This window comes from Danio rerio, chromosome 11 (genome assembly GCF_049306965.1).
Source record: "Danio rerio strain Tuebingen ecotype United States chromosome 11, GRCz12tu, whole genome shotgun sequence".
Lineage (NCBI taxonomy): Eukaryota > Metazoa > Chordata > Actinopteri > Cypriniformes > Danionidae > Danio > Danio rerio.
Window position 1 is genome coordinate 11,405,532 of NC_133186.1, and position 21,470 is coordinate 11,427,001.

At 35.9% G+C, this 21,470-nt stretch overlaps 1 protein-coding gene across 4 annotated transcripts in view; it reads left to right on the forward strand.

Moving 5' to 3' along the window:
- pla2r1 (phospholipase A2 receptor 1) overlaps positions 1–21,470 on the forward strand; it is a 95,529-nt gene that overhangs the window by 3,138 nt on the left and 70,921 nt on the right. For all 4 annotated transcript variants that reach the window (XR_012387028.1, XR_012387029.1, XM_073916389.1 and 1 more), the window contains exons 2-6: positions 8,599–8,976; positions 10,059–10,232; positions 12,239–12,403; positions 14,376–14,489; positions 17,338–17,484. Coding sequence is in view for 2 of the 4 variants with exons in the window: in XM_073916389.1 (XP_073772490.1) it covers positions 8,599–8,976; positions 10,059–10,232; positions 12,239–12,403; positions 14,376–14,489; positions 17,338–17,484 (978 nt within the window). In the remaining 2 variants the exon portion in view is untranslated. The remainder of the gene's footprint in view (positions 1–8,598; positions 8,977–10,058; positions 10,233–12,238; positions 12,404–14,375; positions 14,490–17,337; positions 17,485–21,470) is intronic.

Sequence of the window (21,470 nt, forward strand, 5' to 3'; positions counted from 1 at the left end):
GTCAGGCATAATAATTTTTGCACATGTCATTTTTTTATTAAATATATTTATTTTTTCTTATCCTAAAGATGTTCAGTGACTACACTCTCATGTTAATGAATTGAAATGTTTAATAAAACAGCTTAATAAAAATGCAGCTATACAAATATCTATATTCAACGAATATTTACAGACCATTTTGAGGGATGTAAACAAAAACAATAGTCCCAACATATTTCCTGTTGTACATTTTTAATTTCTATAGCGTCCAAGAATCTAAAAAGAGCCAAATATTGATAAGTAATATCATGACAGCTGTTTTAACTATAAGTTATTATTGAATTGCCTCTTGTTACAGTTATGAAATAGGTTGATAACAAGTAGGAAATGTTCATGGGCCAATGACATTACCACATTGAAATGGTCTATAAAAATCTTAATTTTCAACACTGTACAAAATTTCAGGGTTGTAAGTGTATTTAACATAAAACAAATAACGTGTCTTAAAACAATCTCAAGAATTGCATTGTTTCAGCTCATTTTAAATGAGCAGTTTGAACAAGCAGCAAAATATTGAAAGTGAAAAAAAGTTGCGTAAGCATTTATGCTAGGTGCTCTATGTTCATTTGTTTATTTTCTTGTGGCCTTAGTCCCTTTATAAATCAGGGGTCACCGCAGCGGAATTAACCACCACTCTTTGTACACTGTAAAAAGTTATTAGTTACTTAAAGCGAGTAAACCAATTGCCTTAAAAGCAACAAGTTGACTTAAACAAAATAATGTAAGTAAACCCGCTGTATCTTTGAACTGTTGACTTGATTTTTATAATTATGCTTATTGTACTGTATTCCAGGCTATTGTATATTTTATAGACTTCATGAAGCACCAATTATGTAATACTGTAATAAATACAGTAACTATTTAAAAACAGACATGCTAAAATAGTATAATAGACACTCTAAAACTATTAGTTGATTAAAAAGTGAGTACAATTAGCATAATTATAAAAATCAAGTCAACTTAACAGTTGCAAGTTGCATTGGGTTTACTTACATTATTTTTGTAAAGTCAACTAGTTGCTTTTAAGGCAATTGGTTTACCCGCTTTAAGCAACGAATCACTTTTTACAGCATACACTGTAAAAAAAATGCTGGGTTCCACACAATTTCATCATGTTGTCCCAACACAAATCAATTCATTTAACTTAACAAATGTATACATTTAAGTTGATTGAACATAAATAATTAGGTTGTCACACAAAAAAAACTCAATAATTGTGTTGAATGAGCTTATTTTAAATAAGTAGTTTGAACAAGCAGGAACAAAAAGGTTGAAAAGAAAGAACCAAGATTCGCTAAAAAAAAAAAAATTATGTCTGCAAAATTGTTGCAAACAATCTATATGTTAAATTTAAACAAACAAATTAAACTTAGTAATGTTCAACTTAACCCAAATAAATTGTTTACAATCACTTAAAGAAAAAAAGGAAAACCATGAAATCATCTTTGAATAATTCTTTTTAGTGTTCTTCATCATGTTTTATATTTTCGTATTATCCCAAAACCTATCAAATCTGGCAGATAATACAGTATATACTGCTAAAGTTTGATCTATGCTGAAAGACACAGTGGGTTACTGAATTTTGTCCAACACACTGAATTTGTCACAGACCCGGCGCATTTACATTCACTCATTTGGCTGATGCGTTTCATTTAAGCGACCAGCTTTGCATTCCAGGTATACATTCATCATTCTGTGCTTTTCTTTGGGAACCGGCATCGTGAGCCACCCTGCTGGCTATATACAGGGTGAACTGAGGTCAGAACATATAAACACACACCTACACCCTCACTTAAACTGGTATCAACACGCTCTGCATGCCCCATTTGGGTCGTGCGGTTCCAGAGAGTTTTATGATCTCACATAGCAAATAATTAATCTGTCACTAACATTTTTAAGATTGTGGAATGCGTCCAGTTTTGTTTCCAGAAGGAATGCAGGTAGAGTAGGACACTTTCAGTCTAAAATGAATTTTTGTGTTTGTGGAAAAACAAAGGAAATACTTTCCACTGTTTTTATACAATATCAGTCAGAGACGTTTAAAATAACACTTGAGCACAATGACGTTCATTGTATGCAATGCATTTTGTTTGAACATATAAAGCTATGGGGAAAAAATACAGTTGAAGTCAGAATTATTAGACCCCCATTATTTATATGCATAAAAAGTGGTCATATTTACAGGCATGTTTTGTTTTCAGCCAGTATAATACCAGTGATTTCAAATAAAAGGAGTTTCTCAAAAGAGTTAAATCTTGGAGAAATATCTCAGTTTTAATGATAAACCCAGGCCTTATTATAAATAAAATAAATTTTGTTTTCTTTTTTAAAACGAGAACTATCAAAGCAGTCATTTTTAATGTTTTTAAAGTTTATGTAGTAACTGTGTTAAAATAAATGCCATATACAGTAATTGTAGTAACCTGCCTTTTCGTTAATGTGTGCTTAATTTATTCTAACATTCTCGTTCTGTTTAAAAATACAAAAATCAGAAGACTCATGTGTTTTGGCATGTCTTTCACAGTTAAACGTTAAAAAAAGATATCGTAAAAAAATATGATGACGGACATTCAAAGCTTCACTATAATATGAATAATTCTGTTTCGCTTTTAAAGTTGTTGTAAAACACTGTAGAAATGTATAAGTGCAATTGTTGCTTGCAATTATTCCACCATCAGTGCTGAGCTAAGACATTTTTATTTACTTAGTTGCATTTTGTGAAACCCTGCCATGTATGGAATAATATACAGTTGATGTTATATACAGTTATTAGCCCCCTGAATTATTAGCCCCCTTTTTATGTTTTCCCCAATTTCCCCAAGAAGATTTCTTCAACACATTTCTAAACATAATAGTTTTGATAACACATTTCTAATAACTGATTTATTTTATCTTTGCCATGATGACAGTAACTAATATTCTACTAGATATTTTTCAGGACACTTCTATACATCTTAACTGGGCAGGTTAGGGTAATTAAGCAACTTATTGTATAATAATGGTTTGTTCTCTAGACAGTGGGAAAAAATATATATCTTAAAGGGGCTAATAATTTGGACCTTAAAATGATTTTTTTTTAAAATTATACACTGCCAAAATAAAACAAATAAGACTTTCCCAAGAAGAAAAAATATTGTCAGACATACTGTGAAAATTTCCTTGTTCTGTTAAACATCATTTGGGAAATACTTATAAAAGAAAACAAAATCAAAGGGGGTTAATAATTAAATAAAGCCATGTGAAGTCGTTGTTTACAGTGAATTTTTTTTCTATATTAAACTTTTTGAGAGCTAAAATGGCAGTGTACCGATTAATTTTTTACTTTTTCTACTGTGTTTGTTTTGATCGAGCACAAGCCTTTGAGAATCTCAGATGTGGGCACATTTCTGGTGTTTTTGTTAGAGTAAATTTACAACAGTTAGAGCAGAGCGCCTAAAATCCCCCTAACTGGTATATTTTCTTTATTCTAAAACCTTAGTGGATGAATATAAATATGAAATAAATGACATTCTGTAGAGCACAGTACAAAGACAACAATACATGTATTTGAGTAGTTCTAAAATACTGGCATCTGCACTATAAAAAAGTTTTCTGCCTTAATTTTTTCAAGTGAAATCAACTTAACTTTTCTGGTCATCTCAATTTACATCAATCAAATGACCAAAAATATCAAGTTAAACTTTGTATAACTTAAAAAAATGTACCTGAGACCTGATAAACCTGTTAAAATATGTTGAAGCAACATACAATTATTTGTTGTCTTGACTTTTAGTGTTGAGAACATGTGGAAATGAAACCTTCCACAGACAACTTTGAAATAAAATGTCAAAATAGGGGTGAAAATATTGTTAGAGCGTAAACTTTAAATATATATTATAATAAAAAATTTAACTTTTTGCTTAGTTTAACCTGTACTTAATATATATAACAGAATAAGTGAATCTTTACCTTTCTAAGAACAGGTAAATTTATGCGGTTGTAAGGGTAGTAATAAAGGCCAATAATTAAAACATTTTCGAAACAATTCGTGTTTTTGGGGAAATGATGCTTGTTCTAAATATGCCTGACAAGCTTGTTTTAAAGCTGTTGTTATGCTGAATGACATTTTAGTGGGTTTCTTCACTAAATCATAATTACAATTTGCGATAGTCGTTATTTATTGAGATTCATTTTAATACAAATATATTTAAAAACATTTTTTGCTGTTTACTTGAAAACAGTTTTTTTTATCTTTAACTCATGTAAAGATCTTAAGCAGTCTGTAAAATGATGCTATATATTGAAGGAATAAGCCATTTTATTTACATATTTGAACAGAAAAAAAAATATTAGCAGAAAAAAAGGATCAAAACATGTTGTTCTTTACCAGTATTGATGTCTTAGCATACACTATCATTCTCATTCCCAGCATAAGCAAAATAAAAAATGCCTCTACCAGACAAGAAAATCCTATACTTCCTAGTCAAATTCCTGCTCTGCTACGTATGGTGAGGATAATGCGTGCCTTCCCTTTGAACTTTTACAATACCGTGTGTGTGTGTGTGTGTGTGTGTTTGACTGATGGAGAATGTCTTTGTCTTTGGCCGGTATCTTCAATTACTCGTTCGTGTCAACGCCCACAAAAGACCCTCAGCCCTGTCGGCTCTGAGAACCCTGAAATATTAAGCCCCATTTTGTTGAGGTGAAACTGGAGATATCAGCTCTATCTTTCTATCTGTTGGCTGCATAATCAGACCTGTCTGATACCTCAGTGCCTCTGAATAGCTTTGAATCTCCAATATCACTTGCCTTTATAATCTAACATGACTCTGCATGTAAATGGCTATATAATACTTCGAAAGAAAGGCTTTTCCCACTGGTCAAAAAAAAAAGAAAGAAAAAACAATAGCCTTATATCTACCCAAGAGTTGTTCACTGTAAAACCGAGTAATTATATTCATTAAATAAGTTGAATAAACTCAAATATTTAAAATGTTATTTGTGCTTAATAGAAACAAGTTACATACACTAATGTTTCCTATTGTAATCAGATGGACTTAATTTGCCTAAGTAAAATATTTCTAGTTCCCAGTATGCTTTGTGCCAGAGTTGTTCTGTGGATTTCTGTAAAATATTGACAGATAAATATGTTTGTAATTCATTTTGTGCTGTTTTGGGGATTCACAGAGGTTCTGTTATGCTGAGATTTATAAGTTAATCATTGTAGTGAAGTATAGAGCCTGTTTTTCTTTCTTTTTTTCTGGATAAGAAACAAATGAAAGGGCAAGTTCTCCCAAAAATATAAATTCTGTCATAATGTGGTCCACTTTATGTCGTTATGTATTCTTTTGAACACAAAAGAAGATATTCTGAGGAATGTTGTAAAGAAAACTGCCATTGACTTCCAATCCATAGCAGTCTTGTGATGTCAGTGGCTGCTTTTTTCCCCTTACATTCTTCATAAAATCCTTTGAGTTCAATAGAAGAAAGAATTTCATCAAAGTTTTGCACTACTTGAGTGCGGGTAAATCATGAAAAGGTGAGGAAATTTTCATTTTTTGGGTTAACTATCTATTTAATACTGTGCAGTATTTTCAGCATGACCCACAGCTGTATGAAAAGCTGTATGTCTTTTTGATGGGTGCATTTATAAATTTTACAGTGTTAATCATAAAGATTGGAGCTTTTATTATTTTCTATATATTTTCAAATATTCTATGTTTTAGGTAAATTGTGACTTAATAGTGTTTTAATTGTCGGCCATATTGGAAAGCAGAATGTAAACAATGCTGTGGAACTGAACAAAACGTTTATATTTAGCTGATTAGTGCTACTCAAAATGATTGTAGGCTGTACTTAGCCAGATATAGAACAATATCTTTAGGATATTAAAGACTCCCAAATGTTATAGCAAATCAAGCAGAATGAAGCCTGTGAAATGGAGTTAGTCAAAACAGTACATGTTCTTTCTGTGGTAAAATGTTTGTAAGAAGAATAACTCATAAATAAGCAGAACAACATATTAGAGTATTGTGCAATCATGCTGTTGTTGACATCCGTGTACGGTTAAAGTCAGAGTTATTAGCCCACCTTTGATTTTTTTCTTTTTTAATTATTTTCCAAATGATGTCTAACAGAGCAAGGACATTTTCACAGTATGTCTGATAATATTTTTTTCTTCTGGAGAAAGTCTGATTTGTTTTATTTTGGCTAGAATAAAAGCAGTTTTAAATTTTTAAACACCGTTTTAAGGTCAAAACTATTAGCCCTTTAAGCTATATTTTTTTTCCGATAGTCTACAGAATAAACCATCGATATACAATAACTTGCCTAATTACCCTAACCTGCCTAGTTAACCTAATTACCCTAGTTAAGCCTTTAAATGCCACTTTAAGCTGTATAGAAGTGTCTTGAAAATATATATATAGTCAAATATTATTTACTGTCATCATGACAAAGATTAGTTATTATATTATACAGTTATTAGAGATGAGTTATTAAAACTTATGTTTAGAAATGCGTTGAAAAAATCTGCTCTCCGTTAAACAGAAATCGGAGAAAAAAAATAATAAACAGGGGGGCTAATAATTCAGAGGGGCTAATAATTCTGACTTTAACTGTATCTCCATAATTGCCACATATATAGGTACGTTGAAGACCTGCATGAAAACACACTATTGACCTTATTCTTCACCAGGGCTACCCAAAATTGGTCCTGGAGAGCCAGTGTCCTGCATAGTTTAGCTCCAACCCCAATCAGACACACCTGAGCCAGGTAATTAAGCTTGGAAGAAATGTTATGGCAGGTGTGTTGAGGCAAGTTAGATCTAATCTCTGCAGGACACCAGCCCTCCAGGACTGAGTTTGGGCACCCTGTTCTGCACATACGAGCAGCCGCTTCCATTGGAATAGTTTGGCTCAAGACTTGCATTGACATGAGACTTGGTCTCATCACTTCTATTGGTTTCATTATGCTTCTTGATGTTGCAAACTGATATTTTCTTATTATATTATTCATCTTTTTATATATAGTCATGAACACATTTGTTTGTAGTAAAAGTAGTTTAACCATTTTCTACTGTTTATTGTTCCTTGTAATTTCTCCTATAGACAGCTGAATCTAAAACAATTGCAAGAACGAGCACACTTCCGCATCGTCAATAGGTTAAAGTCAAAAGCTGAAACTTACTATTAAAGGAATGGTTCACCCAAAAATGAAAATTCCTTATCATTTCCTCAACCTTTACTGGTTCCAAGCTATTTTGAATACAGATTGAAACCTGTAACCATTGGTTTCTATAGTATTTGTTTTTCTTACTATTGAAGTCAGTGGTTACAGGATTTCCACTTTCTTCAAAATATCCTCTTTACTGTGCAGCTGAAGAAAGAACTCATAAAGGTTTGGAAACCCTTTTGGGTTAGTAAATAGTGAGTACATTTTTGGGCAAACTATAAAGGAATTACCAACCTACAACATACATGATTTCACACAGGTTCCCGGTTGCTAACAAAGACCGGTTGCAATAGCAAACATGTAATGTTGTTCGGTAGGATGCCAAATTCTAAAGTCCTAAAATTGAAAACTTAACTTGAAGTCTTCTTTTCTAGTCTTTGGCTAGGCAGAACCTTGGTTTTAGCACTTCAACGTTTTGAATCTGGTAATCATGGAACATTATTTCTTGCACATGACCACACAGAACAAAATTGTTGGCATCCAAAGCCTTTAACTTCTCTCTTGTAAATTCACTTGGAGTTTCAATGAGATAGTAGTATATTTTGGGCTGTATGCTTGGCCATTTCATCTGATCCAATATCCATTGGGAGGGTGCTATCGCAAATGAACCTGTCAGACGAACGTCGCTTACTTTAACGTTAATTTTGCCGAATCACCGTGCTTATCACTGGGTGACAAGCTGTTATAATATGCTGAAAGCATTATGTAAATAATATATATAATATGTAACCAATATCACTTATTTCTAAGACAACAATAAACTCTGTATCTCGTCGGATGTCATTCCCCCGCTTTAAATGCTAGTGCTCCCAGTTTTTTTTCTGCAACCTCACTGTTTAACTACAACTACAAATGTTCTAGAAATGTTTTAAGTAATCTGAACAAGAAAACATGCTTTCCCTACTGAAAAAAACAGCTTAAACCAGCCTAGGCTGGTTGGCTGGTTTTAGCTGGTCGACCAGGCTGGTTTTAGAGGGGTTTAGGCCATTTCCAGGCTGGTTTCCAGCCATTTCTTAGCTGATCGGGCTGGAAGATGACCAGCTAAAACCAGCTTGACCAGCCTAGCCAGGCTGGGAGCCCAGCCAAAACCAGCTATGTCCAGCTTAAACCAGGCTGGTCAAGCTGGTTTTAGCTGGATTTAGCTGGTCAGTTTCCAGCCTGACCAGCTAAGACCAGGCTGAAAATGGCTGGAAACCAGCCTGGAAATGGCTAAAACCCCTCTAAAATCAGCCTGGTCGACCAGCTAAAACCAGCCAACCAGCCTAGGCTGGTTTAAGCTGGATTTTTCTGCAGGGTTAGCTTGACCAATATCTCACTTTCCTTTCGCTTGTGTTTGTGTGACCCAGGTAAAGGTGTTTTCCGGTTGGAGAGTGTATCACAGAAGCGTTGTCTCTCAGCTGACTCCTCGGGTCTATCGATGTCCAGCTGTGACCCCTCGTCTCCTGCCCTGCTTTGGAAATGGGTGTCCCGGCACCGACTATACAATCTGGGCACCAGTCGATGCCTAGGGATCAACACGACCAAGCAGCATGACGTTGGCATCTTTGAGTGCGATGTTTCCCTCCCAAGCATGTGGTGGCGCTGTGGGGGTGGCATGTTGTATGGAGCGATGAATAATAAGCTAGTGGCAGTGGACTCAAAAGTGGTGGTGAGAAGAGGTGCTCTGCATCAGTGGAGGATTTTTGGGGCGGCTGGTGAAGGGCCATGTGCTTACCCATATGAAGGTAGAGTTTTTTTCCCTAATTGATGTGCTATACACTGTTTACCTATACACTAAATTCCGTCTGATAAAGTTAACTGTTTATATTGGGTAGCTGATAATAATATATATTCTACAGCACAGTTACTAAAACAAAGGGCAAACGAAATTTTGAGTTAGCCACCACATCAAATAGCCTGTCCTAAATTTATTAGGATTTATTTTGACATTTTTGTCAAAATTGAGCTCATTCATATTTTCTTATTCGACTATGCGTATGTAAATTGTGTGTGTTTCTTTTAAAGTTGCATAGTATTTTATTACTTTTTATTTAGAAAACTTGATCCTAATATTGTTTTTGACATGTATAAAACTTTAAAGCTTAAAGTCTCAAAACCAACCAAACCCAATGTCAAAATCGTCATTGTCTAACTGATCATATAAGAGACTTACTGACTCATATGGTAATATCTGCTTTTTAACATTAAATATCTTTCATTCATTTATTTTCTTTTCGGCTTAGTCCCTTCATTAATCAGGGGTTGCCAAAGTGGAATGAATCGCCAACTTATCCAGCATATGCTTTACACAGTGGATGCCCTTCCTGCTGCTACCCACCACTGGGAAACATTAAATAATTTATTACCGCAATATTGTACAGTATTGCTGCATGTAAAGTTTTTCTCGTTTGGGTAGTTATATATGCTTAGTTTGATTACTGCTACTGTAGGTATAGGTTGGAAAAAATGGTCTTTCTTGTACAGTAGTTTTGTATGTTGATATTTTTTTATTTATGTAGCACTGTGGTCCAGGGAGACATGACATTTTGTTTGACTATATGTAGCAGAATGACAATAAAACTCGACTTGACTTGACTACCGAGGGACCTCTTAATGATAGTATTTACTGTTTTATTGTATGTTTTTATTCCTGACCTAAACTAAATTGGTCAGGAATAACCTGACTAATTTAGATATTGTTATTGAAAGAGACTAAGCTGAAAATAAAATGATTGAATGAATATTGTTATTGACAACTGAAGCTTTGTTTAGTTTGACAATCTTCTGCTTGTTCTAACAGATTGTTTTTTTTTCTGGCCATTGACAGACATTCACACACTTCAAGGAAACTCTCATGGCATGACCTGCTCCATACCCTTCAACTATAACAATAAATGGTTCTGGGACTGTACCTCAGAGGGCAGAGAGGACCGTCACCTCTGGTGTGCCACCACCAACCGCTATGATCAAGATGAGAAATGGGGTTTCTGTCCAAACCCAGGTAAAAAAAATATATTAAAAAAAAAAAAAAAAAAAAATATTTTTTCACACTGGTGAGTGGTTTTGACAAACCACCTGTAAGAGACACAATTTGTCATCTCCTGCATTTAGAGGAAAAATAACATAGCATTTATAATTTTTCTGCTCTTTGATGATTTAAAGTTGTTGTTTTTCTCACTTGTAAGTCACATTGGATGAACGCATCTGCTAAATGAATAAATGTAAATGAATATGTAAAGCCACTTAACTAAAAGTTAACTTTTCAAAATGTTTTCATTTAAAGACTTGCAGTATGTGCATTTTTTTAAGAAATTAAAGTGAGAGTAAAGTTTAAATTTTTTTACAATGTGTAGTATATAAACAGAGCTGTTGAATGATTGATTTCGATTAGCATTACAGGATCAATTCAACAATCTATGATATTATATTTCACTACTCTAAATGATGTCAGTTCCTTTATAGCATGCAAAAGTCAAAAATCAAATCAAAACTACATTAAAAGCTTTGAATGAGAAACTAGTACTACACACAGGAGCTGTTACAGGACAAAAACCTAGCAAATGTCATAAAACACAACATCTAAACTGAGTTTTAGATGTGACAATTGTAGTATAAGAGGAATTAATTAATAATAAAAACTCCTTACATTTATATAGTGCTTTTCTGGTCACTTAAAAGGCGTTACACATTTTTGGGTGGAATCTCCTCATTCACCACCAGTGTGCAGCATCCACCTGGATGGATTGGTGTAGAGGAGACAGAGTCTGTTTCTTAATATGCGTTCTTTAGCAATCTTGTGTCCCTGTGTTCTTGTGTAACATCATCAACTGCCAAAGTTCAGTTTCAAAACTCAAACTGCAAGAGCGGAGGATGCGTAAAAGCACCCGGATGTATTCTTAATATCAAGGATGCACGCCACAGATGCAGACCTGAGCACCAAACTCTAGAAGTCCCGGAAGACTTTGCGACTGGAGGTGGGAGGCACAGCATTTTATATAGATTTATTATTAAAGTTCAGAGAGATAACTTGTTTATCTCAAGAGTTTCCCTGAGTGAAAGTAAACATCACTACGAAAATCTTAATAAAGGTATGAACACATTCATTTTATTTGTTGAAATTCATAATAAAATCTGTTGTATTTGTATTGTGTAACATATATTTGTAAAGATTTATACATAGTATATATTGTGAAAAGGGGAAAAACAATATATCATTGGATGAATGCTGTAATGTTTGCATAATTTTCAGTTAAAAATACGTTAAGGTCATGTGACCATCAGGAAGAATGCAGCATCTCATTTCTCAGAGAACGCATTCTCTGTTCTTGTGGTCTCCCGAGTTCGTTCGTTGGTCTGAGGTAACTTGGTAAAGTCTTCACAAGAACCCAAGTCCAATCTCTGCTTTCTTGGAATTGAGAAACAGTCCAGAGCGATAAAGCCAATTATGATATGGGGATGGTTAGGAGGCCAGTGGGCAAATTTGGCCAGGATTAATCCCTTATCCTTTTTCGAAGGACATCCTGGGATTTTTAATGACCTCAGTAACTTCCCATCACTCATGTCATCCGGAAGACGGCTCTCACTGAGACCCCATCATTATACTGAGGCATTAGGACTCACATAGACTGCAAGTTTAGCACCCCTAACTAACACCATTTTCGGCAACAATCATGTGGTCGCCCGTCCAGGTACTGACTGGGCGCAGGCCTGCTTAGCTTCAATGGGCGACCATGTGAGAGCTGCAGAGAGCTAGCTGCTGGCTCTAGTCCAATTGACTCCAGTCTATTGAATTATTATAAGATAAATGGTGTGCAATATTTTCTGATAATTCAATGGCCTGTCATCAATTATTCCTTACACATTTCTTACATGAATATCTCACATAATGCACAATTTTCACATTTCTTATTTACATGGCTAGTACCTGAAATAAAAGTTGATTTCAGTTAATGATTTTCCCATCACAAAAGAAGTCTTAAGGTTAACTCTCTTTGTTTTTTTTTTCAGTGTCAGGCTGCAATGAATTCTGGGAGAGCCATCCAGAGCTGAATGCCTGTTACCAGTTTAACTTATACTCCATCCTAACCTGGAGCCAAGCTCTTACCTCCTGTCAAGCGCAAGGTGGAAGTCTTCTGTCCATCACACAGTCCAGTGAACAGAACTATATCAAAGGTATACACACGCTAAAAAATGTGCTCATTTTGTCATTTTGATATTAGTCATTTGTTTATTTTTTGACATATATGCTATAGAGTGGAGGAACTATGACGTCACTTTGTAGGCTAATCGGCTGCTAGCATAAAATTGGTTCCCTCGTGAAAATCCCTATAGGATTTTCCCATAGGGTTTTCGAAGAATGCAGATAATAAGCTCTGTGTTCAAACACGGTTTATTACACTTACACGTTTTGTCCAGCCAGATAATCCTCACACGAAAATACAACTTTGAGCACTTTTGGATCTTAAATGCAAACGCAAGACTTGAAAAGCTAACATTAGGCTATAAACAGACTACAGTGCCCTCGGGGCGCTCATCAGTGTCGTCAGCCCCACCCTGCTACAGACGACTTATCAAGCTTATTTTTTAGAAATAATGTCCATAACAAAGAGTTAATCTCTCTGTTTATTATATTATAATCCACGCTATATATTATAAACTAATAAATAAGCAAAAACACATAGACCTATGTGCCTTTTGGATCGTTTTTACGTGGGAAATACATCTGTTTTGCTTTGCGGTTGTTCTAAAAGTTTTAAAAATGTGTATGAATGTGCCTATATAGTATTATTATGAGACATATTTAAATAAGTGTATCGCTCGCTTGCACACAGCCCGCTTACCTTAACAGACGACAGAAATGAGGCGTGAGGAGGAACAAGTCAATCAAATGCTTGCAAATTCCATCAACTTGGGCACAGAGCAACATTCATAATTCCTTTTTTGTCACGACGTACAGCAAAAAGCAGCCCATACAGTCACATATGCTGAACTTTTTATGGAGGAGTGTAAATACTGCAGTTAAATGTGTTCAGATGAAGAAATAAAGTTGAGAAATCACTTGATCACGTTAAAATGACAGTTAACATGCACGTATTTTTACACATTTATTTACACGTTTGCATTACTGAGAGCAGAAAAGAAACAGGCTGCTGCACTGGTGAGCAGTATCTTCATAATATCGTTTAATTAAAATAAATGATCAACAAATTAGTCTGTCTTGACAGCCTTTACATGTGAAGGAATTATCTACACACAATTTGAATTCTCAATTAGAATAATACAACAAACTATAAAATAGTATTCATGAAAATACCTAAATCACAGACAAATCCAAACGGCCAACACAAGTGAGCTGCGCTCCAGACCAGATCAGCTCGATGACGTATAAATGTCCCCGACGCCGCCTGTAGTCCCATTTAGCAACTTGATAGCAACCGTCTTTTTAAAGAAGCATAATCGATTTAAAAGTTGAAGAGTGTGCTGTAACTGATGTTTTTTATGTCGTAGAACAAAACGTGAAAGTATCTTGAGTTGGTGTTCGCCACGGACCTTATTTAAGCGATTTTACTGAAACCCCATTCAAAAAACCCATTGACTTTGGGACGAGGGAACCGGAAGTGCTAAAATGCTAACTCGCTTCCGGGTTTTTGCATACAAATTGATGTCATAGTTCCTCCACTCTATTGCTGGTTTGAGTCTTACCATTAGATAATGGCATGGCATTAATGTATGCCAGATACATTTGGCTCGTGCACAAGCAAGGATTAATCCAATTTACAATGATGTGTTGTTGTAATTCATTCATTCATTTTCTTTTCGGCTTAGTCTCTTTATTAATCTGGGGTCGCCACAGTGGAATGAACTGCCAACTTATCCAGTATAGGTTTAACGCAGCGGATGCCCTTCACAGAATACCAGACTGTATTTTTCATTGAAGGAAAACACACTACCACAAAAGGACTATCTAGTTTTTTAAAAAGTACAGAAAATTAGGGCAGATGGTCACATGGGCTCATTTTTTTAGCACTTTTGTCGGTCTGGGCTTAGAAGTGTAAATGGAAATCCACAATGTTGGAAATGTTCCTTCTAAATCTGGTTTTGTGTTTTTAATTGGCGCATAACAGTTGTTATTGTGTTCCACCAGGAAGACTCTCAGATATGGGTGTGATGGTCTGGATTGGATTAAACCATCTCAGTCAGCACGGGGGATGGCAGTGGTCTGATGGATCTCCTTTGAGCCTTGTCGGTTATACTGCAGGTACAGCCGTTGTTTGTTTTTAATAGAAGCTATTTAAAAGGGCTCTAAAGGACAAATAATTAGGCTGTAAAAATGATTTTTGAAAATTTGTCAAATTCATAAATATAGCTTAAAAATATATCATATTAGATCCCTTGTCCAGTTACTGTCCTGTTATAATAAAGTAAAAAAAAAACACATTCTGAGATTGATCAGACTGCCAATTTTACCGTTAGCAGGTCACCATCAGTCCTGGGACATGTTTGTATTCACAAAGAAGCGTTCTAGCAATTTCATGCCAATTTTCTACACTGTAAAAAAAAACATGAAAAAAATGTAATTTTCTGGCAGCAGGGGCGTTATACCGACAATTATCTGTAAAATAACATTTACTTTTTACAGTGTATGATCAATTATTGTTTAATAGGGGTTTTGCAAACCTGTGCTGACTCAAGCTGCAAACTGCTTCAGGTGGATCAGTCCAATCTGGTGAATTGGTTTAACGTAACCAGTTCTAAAGGATGATTTAGTTTGTATTTACATCCAAATCTTAAACCAATATTTTGACCGTGATTTTTTTACACTTTACCTCATATCCATTGTGTTTTCGTTAATCTCCAACATGAAAGATTTTGTGTCATTTTCTATGAGAACAATAATTGACTCTTACTTTATAGATGGACTTTCACTAATTAATCTGTTCAAAAGTCTAGAAAAGTATACTTAAGATCAGTTTATTACAAAAAAAGTTATATAATAAAAGCATTTTTTTTTTAAATACTGCAATCATAAAAAGGGCTGTAATGTATACACAACAGCTGTGAACCAGACGCCAAGAGTGGAATGAAATGCACACATTTAAAGCGAAGAAATGTGTACAAAAATTCTCAGGGGTATCCTAATTAATGTGTTGGTGCTCTTTGGGTAAGTTATTCATCAGAATAAACAGCAAAAGTCAGTTCAAGGCACTCGAAAAAAGGTGGAAAAAATAATAAAAATACTTTATTGACATGGCTATTCCTTAAAACTGCACCTATGCGTTTTGGCCAAAACTTGCCTTTATCAGGGTGACAGAGATCAGGTGCATATGGAGTTTCTTTTCAACACTATGGTCTCATGACTCATTAAAATATCTAGACCAGGGGTCACCAATCTCGGTCCTGGAGGGCCGGTGTCCCTGCAGGGTTTAGCTCCAACTTGCCTTAACACCCCTGCTCGGATGTTTCAAGTATACCAAGTAAGACCTAGATTAGCTTGTTTAGGTGTGTTTGATTAGGGTTGGAGCAAAATCTGCAGGACACCGGCCCTCCAGGAACAAGTTTGGTGACCACTGATCTAGACAATACTAAAATAAAATTTTGAACACAAGGTCAACTCAACAATCATTACCAATTCAGCATTGAGCAAGGAAAGAACAAAAACTGATAACCAGATAAAAGATGATGAGTGTTATAGTCAAGTGATGTTTAACAGAGCAAGGACTTTTTTATTAATCATAATATTGTATAGTATTTTAGTATTAGTTATGATTTTTTCTAGATGGTTATTTTATTAGTTTAGCTTGAATAAAAGAAGTTTGAATTTTTTTTTTTCAAGAGTTCGCACTTAGATATTGCTTGATAATAATGGCAGGTTTGGCATGCTGTCCTGGGAGAGAACCCTCAGCTCGGAGATGATTGAGCCCAGGGCTCCCGCCTGGTCAATGAGCATGTAAGGGAGTACGAGATCAGGTAGTTCTCGAGAGCTCCCCGTGGTAAAGGAGGAAAGGGGGAGATGGGGTGGAAGGGGGGATTCTTCAAAAAACGAAGATAAGGAAGTAATGCTAGTCGGCTTATTTATAGTGAGTTTGGAATGATCCGATTGACTTACTACCTACAGATGAGAAACGAGCCATAATCAATCATATCATGTGCTCCTCTTGAAGTTAGTTTGTGAAACTTCACTTAAAATTAAGAAAATATTTTAAGCCCCTTAATATATTTTGTTTGATTGTTAATATCTTGCCTAATTTAACCTAACTTGCCTAGTTACGCCTTTAAATAGTACTATAAGCTGAATTCTAGTATCTTAATTAACTAGTGAAGTATTATCTGTTGTCATCATATATAGCAAAGATGAAATAAATTATTTAATAGGAATTACTAGGTCCACATGGAATCTGCGCTCGCAGAATTCCGCAGATTTGTAGCCCATTATTAATTCTGCTTATTTACTTGAGTAAATGTGTGTAAATATATATTTATTACGTTTTTTAATTAGTTACAGTAATATTATTGACTAATATGAAAATGTTCATCTGATTTATGTACAATGCAGTTTGTACAGTAATATTTTGTGTCTTTTAGTAGATATATAAGAGACTTCCTTTATTTACCAAATAGAGTGGATCTAATTGGATTTGCACTTTAAATATTAAATACAAGTAAAAAGATATTATTTTTTATTTCACAAAATAAAGTTTTAGTTTACTCCCAAAATAATTCCGCAGAAATCCACAGATTTTTACCAAAATTCCCAGCAGAAATAGCAAAAAATGTCTGCAGATTCTGTCTGGCCCTAGGAATTAGTTATGTTTAAAAAATATAAAAATAAATCCCCCCACTGTTGAAAGACTTAGAAATATCACTAGGGAAATATTTAAAAAGAATGAAAATTTCACAGGATGTCTAATAATTTTGCCTTCAAAATACTGTATATGCATTAAATCCACATTTGGAAGTGGCCCCAAACTTTAAACTGATGTGGATTTTTGTGTTTTACATTGGGCAACATTTTCTGAGAAATTTCAGACATGACCAAAAAAATCTCAACATTTGAATTCTGATCTTGTGAATGAGCATAATATTGAGTGTTCATCAATTCTGTCCAGATCTGAGCTCCACACCAGTGCAGCAGAACCAGCAGTGTGGGCTGTTTAACTCCACTCTCGGCTCCTGGCAGAGTCTGTCCTGTGAGTCAGCCCTGCCTTACATCTGCAAGAAAACCACCAACTACAGCCGGAATGCCGAGCCGCTTGGTAAAGAGATGAGTGATCTGACTAGCCATGCATTATTCCTTTCATTAATCCAGCCTCTTTGTTCGTCCATCCATCCATTTCTAATAGCTCTTTGTCTTTCGTTCTAAAAAGTATGACAGATCACCAGACTCTCCATACACCTTATTTTCTCAAGTTCGGTCTAGTTTACTCTCCATGCCCAGCATGTGTCTGGAATGAGCGTGCTGTTATGTACAGATTAGTCACTATTGTTTCCTTGATGGTCACCATTGATTATGATTGGTTGAAAGAGAGGAATGTGTGCATGTCCTGAAAGGCACAACAGCTGTGGCTCATCTGGAGGCTGAACTCCTGGCCCTGGCTATCAAATACACACAAACACAGACATTCTCACATGGTGTGTGTAAATATAGAAACAGTCAGGGGCATCAGAAACAATACAAGAATCAGTCCTTTTCTCTTTTTTTTGTGTTGGCTTTGAAATCAACACTAGACAATAGGGATGTAACGGTATCAGAATTTCACGGTACGGTAATACCTCGGTATGAATGTCACGGTACGGTATTTATTGAATCATTTACAGGAAAAACAAAACTTATGAAAATACTCCCAAAAAAGTGCCAAAATTGTCAATGACATACAAATTAGCCATCTATCTGTAAGCTTTGAAACAGGAACTTCAATTTTAATAACAAAAAAATATTAAACCATGTAAAAAAAATAAAGTTTCAATTTAGTATTGTTGAAAACTCATCACATTCAACATTTAATCACTCACTCACTCACTTAGATAGAGATGGGTTTAAAGGAAAATTATCATATAAATATAATCTGGTAAAAGCTGGTATCTCTGGGCATTTACAATGTCCCCTGCAACAGAAAAAAAAACCTCTCATTTGGGACTGAGGTTTCTGGGACAAGAGAGATATGACTTGGCCCAGGTTGACAGCAGTGGGTAACGTTGTGCATTGTCTTTCCCCCACTTGAGAGGACAAACCATGAGTAAGATAGAGGTCTCATGTCTGCATCAATCTGAACAGTGTGCTGACAACACCGCTATTCAGTACGCGCGCGACAACACAGCTGATAAGAACTCGCGCGACAACACAGCTGATAAGAACTCGCGCGACAACACCGCTATTCAGTACGCGCGCGGCGACAACACCCGCTTTAGAGTTTTTCAGCTCTTTTTCATCCCTGCTTCTAGCAGCACACTCCATTTCCGCATTACTGGATCTGTAGCGACAACAGACCGCAAGGGATGATGGTCAAGCATGGGCTGATGGGAATTGTAGTTTTCGCTACCTCCCGTTCGCTTCATTCGCCTGAGCAAATTTTCTCAGAAGACCTATAGTTTTACCGAGTCATGCGACTTCGGTAATGTCGAAAAAAATTAATATTGCAGTATGACGGTATTTACAATACCGTTACATCCCTACTAGACAAGCTTTACTAAATAGAGCTTTGACCTTGACATAAAAATCAACTTTTATTTTGAACATCTTTAATGCTTCCAAACAGTTTGCTGCAATGTAAAGTGCACATGTCTTGAGGTAGTTCATTATGATGCATTTTACCTATGTGTGATTTGACTGGACAGGAATTACAGGACTGATTTTTCTAATTCCCATAACTAAGAAAAAATAAAGTAGTGACTGCAGGTTGAAGGAAAGTAGTGAAAGTACAGATACAGCACTAAAAATATACTCAAGGAAAACTAAAAGTACACATTGTCTGAAAAAGAAAACTACTCAATTACAGTAATTTGAGTATTTGTAATTAGTTACTTTACACCACTGCCTACAGACTAATGGCTGAGCTCATTTAACTCAGACTACCTAACTGCCAATAACTGATGAGCTTTTAAGTTTCTAGCCACACCCTAACTACCACATACTGCACCCTAGCAACTATCCCATGAACTTCCATTGCAAAAGACTGTCAAGCCCCTTTCACACAGTGATACCGGTAAATATCCGGAAAATTTCCGGAACGACTTTACCGGTATATATATAAAAAGGCGCTGTTCACACAGGCGAGGACGTTACGAAATTTTTCCGGAAAAGAGCATTCACACATCCATTCCAAAATGCCGGTAAATTCTGACATCATTAGCCAGAAATGACCTCTAAACGGCTGCGCTTGTGTTTGTAAACATTTGACTACATTACAAACTCTTTGGATGGATCAGTATTGAGTACAACTCCAATGAAAACATAGGGAAACAATTTCGCATGTCGAGATGTACATGATATGTGTGTGTGCTGGCGCTATGGGCGCTCACGGGCACACGCAAAGCTTGAAGGTAAACAAACAACAGATTATCATAAACATTTTATCAATAATTATTTACACAGTTAGCATTAAGAAGGAACATAGAAACGTTATCTGACTAACATCTAGCAGCTAAAGGTGTCTGGAAAAAATATTCAAAGGCTTTTATTCTCATAAACCGCGCGCACGTGAATGCGTCTGACTGTTCTGATTGGCTAAAGTAGACGTCTCATGTCAGCACGTTCTAAACGTGTACGTGCTCTTTCCAGCAATCTTCCTTCTGCATTCACACAGCGCAGCAATCCGGCAAATTACTGGTAATGTTACAACTTCTCTTTCGGAACGAATTTACCGGGTATTTTTAAAAAGGGCCTGTTCACACATACAACCTTTCCGGAAAATTGTTGGTAATTTTCCGGAAAGGTCTGTATGTCTGAAAGGGGCTAATTGACTTAACATTAGATCAAACTTTGTGATCACATTGCTTTCCTATCTGTCTGTCTGTCTGTCTGTCTGTCTGTCTTTGTCTGTCTTTCTGTCTTTGTCTGTCTGTCTGTCTGTCTGTCTGTCTGTCTGTCTGTGTCTGTCTGTCTGTCTGTCTGTCTGTCTGTGTCTGTCTGTCTGTCTGTCTGTCTGTCTATCTGTCTGTCTTTGTCTGTCTGTCTGTCTGTCTGTCTGTTGTCTGTATGTCTGTATGTCTTTCTGTCTTTGTCTGTCTGTCTGTCTGTCTGTGTCTGTCTGTCTGTCTGTGTCTGTCTGTCTGTCTTTGTCTGTCTGTCTGTCTGTCTGTCTGTCTTTGTCTGTCTGTCTGTCTGTCTGTCTGTCTGTCTGTCTGTCTGTCTGTCTGTCTGTCTGTCTTTGTCTGTCTGTCTGTCTGTCTGTCTGTCTGTCTGTCTGTCTGTCTGTCTTTGTCTGTCTGTCTGTCTTTGTCTGTCTGTCTGTCTGTCTTTCTGTCTTTGTCTGTCGTCTGTCTGTCTGTCTGTCTGTCTGTCTGTCTGTGTCTCTGTGTCTGTCTGTCTGTCTGTGTGTCTGTCTGTCTGTCTGTCTGTCTGTCTTTGTCTGTCTGTCTGTCTGTCTGTCTTTGTCTGTCTGTCTGTCTGTCTGTCTGTCTGTCTGTGTCTGTCTGTCTGTCTGTCTGTCTGTCTGTCTGTGTCTGTCTGTCTGTCTGTCTGTCTGTGTCTGTCTGTCTGTCTGTCTTTGTCTGTCTGTCTGTCTGTCTTTGTCTGTCTGTCTGTCTGTCTTTGTCTGTCTGTCTGTCTGTCTGTCTTTGTCTGTCTGTCTGTCTTTGTCTGTCTGTCTGTCTGTCTGTCTGTCTTTGTCTGTCTGTCTGTCTGTCTGTCTGTCTGTCTGTCTGTCTGTCTTTGTCTGTCTGTCTGTCTGTCTGTCTTTCTTTTTTCAAACTGTTTTGAACTAAATAAATTATTACCAGCAGGCTTTGTCAAGCTAGCTTCAAAGTTTGTCTGGACAAAATTTAATAATATAGTATTTTTTGCAATACTTTACTTTGCATAAAACATATGCTGGATAAGTTGGCGGTTCATTCAGCTTTGGCAAACCCTTATTAATAAAAGGACTTAGCCAAAAAAGAAAATGAATGAATTAATAAATGTTGGTAATACTTTAGTTTAAGGATCAGTTCTCACTGTTAGCCAGTGGTCTATTGTTATGATATTGGCTGTTTATTAGTACTTATAAGGGATATATCTTATTCTACATTTCTAATACCTAGACCC